Genomic DNA, 1,268 nt, shown 5'->3' with positions numbered 1-1,268 from the left:
GTTCTTGGTCCAGGAGACGTTGACAGGAGCAGGATAGAAACCAGTCACGTGACAGATCAGAGTGTTCTCCTCTCCAAACTCCACCTCATCTCTGGTGTAGATCATCACAGCTGAAGGAACATCTGTGCACAAACACATCAGGCAGAGGATCAGAGCTTCAGCTGGTTCCCATCAGCAGGTGATCATGATGATAATAAACATCAATAAAATGTTCAGGTGTTCACTCAGATGATGTCATCACTGTCTGTGTGAGACAAGCTCGAGTGAGGTCAGAATCATGAAGTTAAACTACAGACAGACTCAGTTCAGCTTCAGAGGAACTAAGAGGAGGAAAATAAAATAAACTGTGATCTGCAGTAAATGCAGAATACTGCATTCAGAAATACTGAAATATAAACACAAATATAAACATGTCAGTGTTTCTGTACACATGATCAGTCTGAATGTGCTTAAGGTGGAATGATTTCATATATTTAATCAGTTTGAAGCTGGCTGTGTTTGATTGGACAAAGTAAATCAGTGCTGATGATGTCATCAGTGTGTTACTCTACAGGGCGTGCAGGTAAACACAGGTGAGGTGAGACAGGTGTTACATGTTGTATTTACCCTGTTCTGGAGGGTAGTCCTTCATGCCTTTACCAAAAAGCTTCATGTTCTCTCTACAGGTCTGTTGAAAAGCCACAGATGATTCATAACCTCCTGGTACAGTCATAGGATCAATAAAAGGAGGCAGAGGGTAGATCATCTCCTGTTTGTTGAAGTCTGCGTAGGCAAGCTCTTCACCATCCAGTCCATACATGTTCTCTCCATCAGACTCTGAACAGCCACCAACAGCAATGTCACTGTGCAGAGCTGAAACACATCAAACACTGATCAGTGACCTGATCAATGACCTGATCAATAACCTGATCAATAAGCTGCTGTTTACAGAGACAAACTCACCGTCAGCAGAGACACAGAGGACACAGGAGAGGAAGAGGAGCAGCCCCTTCATCAGCAGCTCTCTGACAGTTAAACTCTGTGTGTGTGTGTCTGTGTGTGAACCTCACAGAGTGTGTGTGAGAACTCTGAGTGACTGAAAGTGCAGCTGAGCTCTAACACACAGCAGCCAATCACAGATCTCACAGCTCATGATGTCATCAGTGTCCAGGCAGACAGCAGCTGGAGGTGAACATGATCTGACAGACAGCACCAATCAATAATCAATATTTATAGACTCTTCAAAATAAAGTTCAGCCAGATCAGTTTCCACTCTGAGGATTTTCAAA

The 1,268-nt window shown here is 43.5% G+C and overlaps 1 protein-coding gene across 1 annotated transcript; it reads right to left on the bottom strand.

Annotated features, from left to right (window-relative positions):
• Nucleotides 1-3: 3 nt before the first annotated feature.
• LOC102304692 (rano class II histocompatibility antigen, B alpha chain-like) lies at nt 4-1,009 on the bottom strand (the record flags this gene model as incomplete). The annotated part of the gene is made up of 3 exons (XM_005953598.2): nt 943-1,009; nt 607-852; nt 4-122 (listed from the first exon to the last, which is right to left on the bottom strand). Coding segments are annotated over exons 1-3 (417 nt in total), but the record flags the coding sequence as incomplete, so codon positions are not given.
• Between the last annotated feature and the right edge of the window lie 259 nt (nt 1,010-1,268).

The sequence above is a fragment of the Haplochromis burtoni genome, unplaced genomic scaffold, assembly GCF_018398535.1.
Source record: "Haplochromis burtoni strain Fernald_Lab_line unplaced genomic scaffold, NCSU_Asbu1 Contig_5964, whole genome shotgun sequence".
In the NCBI taxonomy this organism is placed as follows: domain Eukaryota; kingdom Metazoa; phylum Chordata; class Actinopteri; order Cichliformes; family Cichlidae; genus Haplochromis; species Haplochromis burtoni.
This window is presented reverse-complemented; position numbering and strand designations above follow the sequence as displayed.